The sequence below is a fragment of the Aspergillus novofumigatus genome, assembly GCF_002847465.1.
Source record: "Aspergillus novofumigatus IBT 16806 chromosome Unknown P174scaffold_10, whole genome shotgun sequence".
Taxonomy (NCBI): Eukaryota; Fungi; Ascomycota; class Eurotiomycetes; order Eurotiales; family Aspergillaceae; genus Aspergillus; species Aspergillus novofumigatus.
The window spans coordinates 165189-167829 of NW_020194283.1; the positions used below are offsets into that span (position 1 = coordinate 165189).

The window sequence follows — 2641 nt, forward strand, 5'->3', positions numbered from 1 at the left end:
TGAAGGTCCATAGACTGTGAAAGGAAGAATTTGAAAGTGTTCCAAATTTCATTTGACATTTCATCACCTAACCTTGACCTCAACCTGCCACTCACCTTATTCTCACGCTGCATCATACATTCTGCACTCATCCCTCTGCTCACCTGCACCCATCTTCTAATCGTAACTTTCCAGTCCCTTCACATTTCAGCTTTGACTCGATGGCAATTCAGATTTCGCCTTCCATCCTCGGCGTTGTAGCGTGTGTGTTGTTTGCCGTGGCTGCCTGCGTATATCGTGCCCTGCTTCCCAAGCCAATTCCTGGCATACCCTACAACAAGGCCAGTGCCAATCGGATCCTCGGAGATGCGCCAGATGTGAGCTATGACTGCCAGTTTGGTAAAGAATCTTGTGTAACTGACAAGATGCACAGCTTCTCAAGTGGCGTGCAGAGACAAAAGAGATCTGGAGCTATATCAGAAAGCTTGCCGTCGAGCTCGATTCACCGGTGATCCAGATGTTCATGCGTCCGTTTGGAAAGCCATGGGTGATTGTCACCGACTTCCGTGAAGCTCAAGACATCCAGATAAATCGACAACACGAGTTTGATCGCTCCACTTACATTGGCGAGGTTTTTGGGCCTCTGTTGCCTGGAAATCACGTATGGGTATGTTTTTTCATGGCTTCTTTTCATAACTGAGCCGGAACAGATAGCCTACGCAGGCTATCGCTTCAGCCAGAGACATCAACGTCCAAACACTGCGCTTGGGACGCGAGTACTGGGAATAACTACTCTTGGTCGCCTTAGAGACTCAAAACATGCTAATTATAGGCTTTTAGATGCCCAGCAATGATGAATTCCGAGCACACCGCCACCTCATTCGAGATACAATGTCCCCATCCTTCCTTTACGACGTTGTTGGCCCTGCAATCCACTCCTCGACACAAGATCTGCTCGCGCTTTGGCGCGAAAGGGCGCGCTTGGCCCAAGGGAGACCTTTTGAAGCCGGTCAAGACATTATCAGAAATTTGGTGGATGTTATTCTAGTAGCCACTTTTGGGTTCGAGGTTGGCGCCATAGCATCGCAAACAAAGCTTATCTCTGGAATCAACAAGATCGACCTTCCCTGGAACGTTGACGTACCTGCAGTCTTCCCGACCGCAAAGGATCCGCAAGCATTTACATCAGTCAGGACATTGGTAGACAGCCTCCAGATTGCGCTGAGGTCTCCAGTACCAAGACAACACCTCACCTTCGCTCTGAAATTCTATCCCTCTTTGGTCTCCGCTAGGAGATGGAACGAGAGAATGATGGGTGACCGGTTACAAGCCGCATGGAAGAAGTTTTCTGATAACGCAGACCAGGATGATCAAGTCAAATCTGCTGTGGACCTGCTGGTGCAGCGAGAAGCACAGATGGCTAAGAGGCAAAACCGCGACGTAATGTACGATACTCGGGTTATCAGGGATGAACTCTTTGGCTTTTTTTCAGCTGGCCACGAAACAACCTCGACAACGATTTGCTGGGCCGTCAAGTACTTAACAGAACACCAGGAGGTACAGCAAACACTTCGCTCATCGTTGAAGTTGGTGCATAAGCGCGCAGCCGAATCTGGAGAACTACCCACTGCACAAGAGATTGCGAAAGCCGACATTCCTTACCTCGATGCCTTCATCGAAGAAAACCACCGCTTGGGCAATTCTATTCCCACCGTCATAAGAATTACGACCAGAGACACTGTGGTCCTCGGCCACCGAATACCGAAGGGGACTGACGTTTTCATGCTCACGAATGGACCCAGCTTTCAAACTCCAGCTTTTGCAGTGAACGAGTCTGCGCGCAGCAAAACCAGTCAGGAATCAAAAGACAAATACGGTGTTTGGGATGCTTCCGATATCGAAAGGTTCAGACCAGAAAGGTGGCTTGTCAAAGATCATGAGGGCAACTTGAGATTCAATCCTCGTGCTGGACCTGTGCTCCCTTATGGGTTAGGGCTGCGTGGTTGCTTCGGTAAGCGCTCCTATCTTAGCCATTACTCGCTACGCTCAGGTGGCTTTTACCTTGTCACCAGAAGCTGACTTACTTGACTTTACAGGCATCAAGCTTGCTGTGTTAGAATTGAAGGTTATCATCACGCTCATCGTGTGGAGCTTTGAGCTGCAGGAGACACCTCCGTCATTATCTGGGTTTGGAGGCGATGACATGAATACTCACAGGGCGCAACAAATCTACCTCAGACTGGCAGAAGCGAAATGACCTTGGATCAAATTAGGACAAGATTATTGGGCAATTGCGAATTTGCCAGCGAACGCTGTCATGGCTCTGCAATGCAAACGAACGTTGGACTGGCTAATTCATAAATCTTGCCCAAATGTGGATAGTATTGATTTGATTCCTCTGTGAACCTTCGCATTAGGTAGAGGCCTTCCCGATTGTCAGCTAGCAAAATCAATGTTGACTAACTGATGTGAGAGGTTGAACACATCAACAATTTTGCATTGCCCGCTAATCTCCCCGTTCATGAAGAAAAGGTGATTACTAGTGTAACACAGCTGCAAGCAATTCTCGCAATTTCGTATGCATACACTCCTTCTGATCCCCCATGTTACACGCCAGTCCAGTTACCTGTGCTTTGCCTGTATGTTTGAGTTTTCGAGGCTG

General features: G+C 48.5%; 1 protein-coding gene across 1 annotated transcript; it reads left to right on the plus strand.

The window, feature by feature from the left end:
• Window positions 1–200: 200 nt before the first annotated feature.
• On the plus strand, window positions 201–2236 carry P174DRAFT_378891 (cytochrome P450; the record flags this gene model as incomplete). Its single annotated transcript, XM_024822874.1, has 4 exons — window positions 201–356; window positions 413–646; window positions 820–1990; window positions 2076–2236. The coding sequence occupies 4 exons, from the start codon at window positions 201–203 to the stop codon at window positions 2234–2236; spliced, it is 1722 nt and encodes a 573-aa protein (XP_024677784.1).
• Between the last annotated feature and the right edge of the window lie 405 nt (window positions 2237–2641).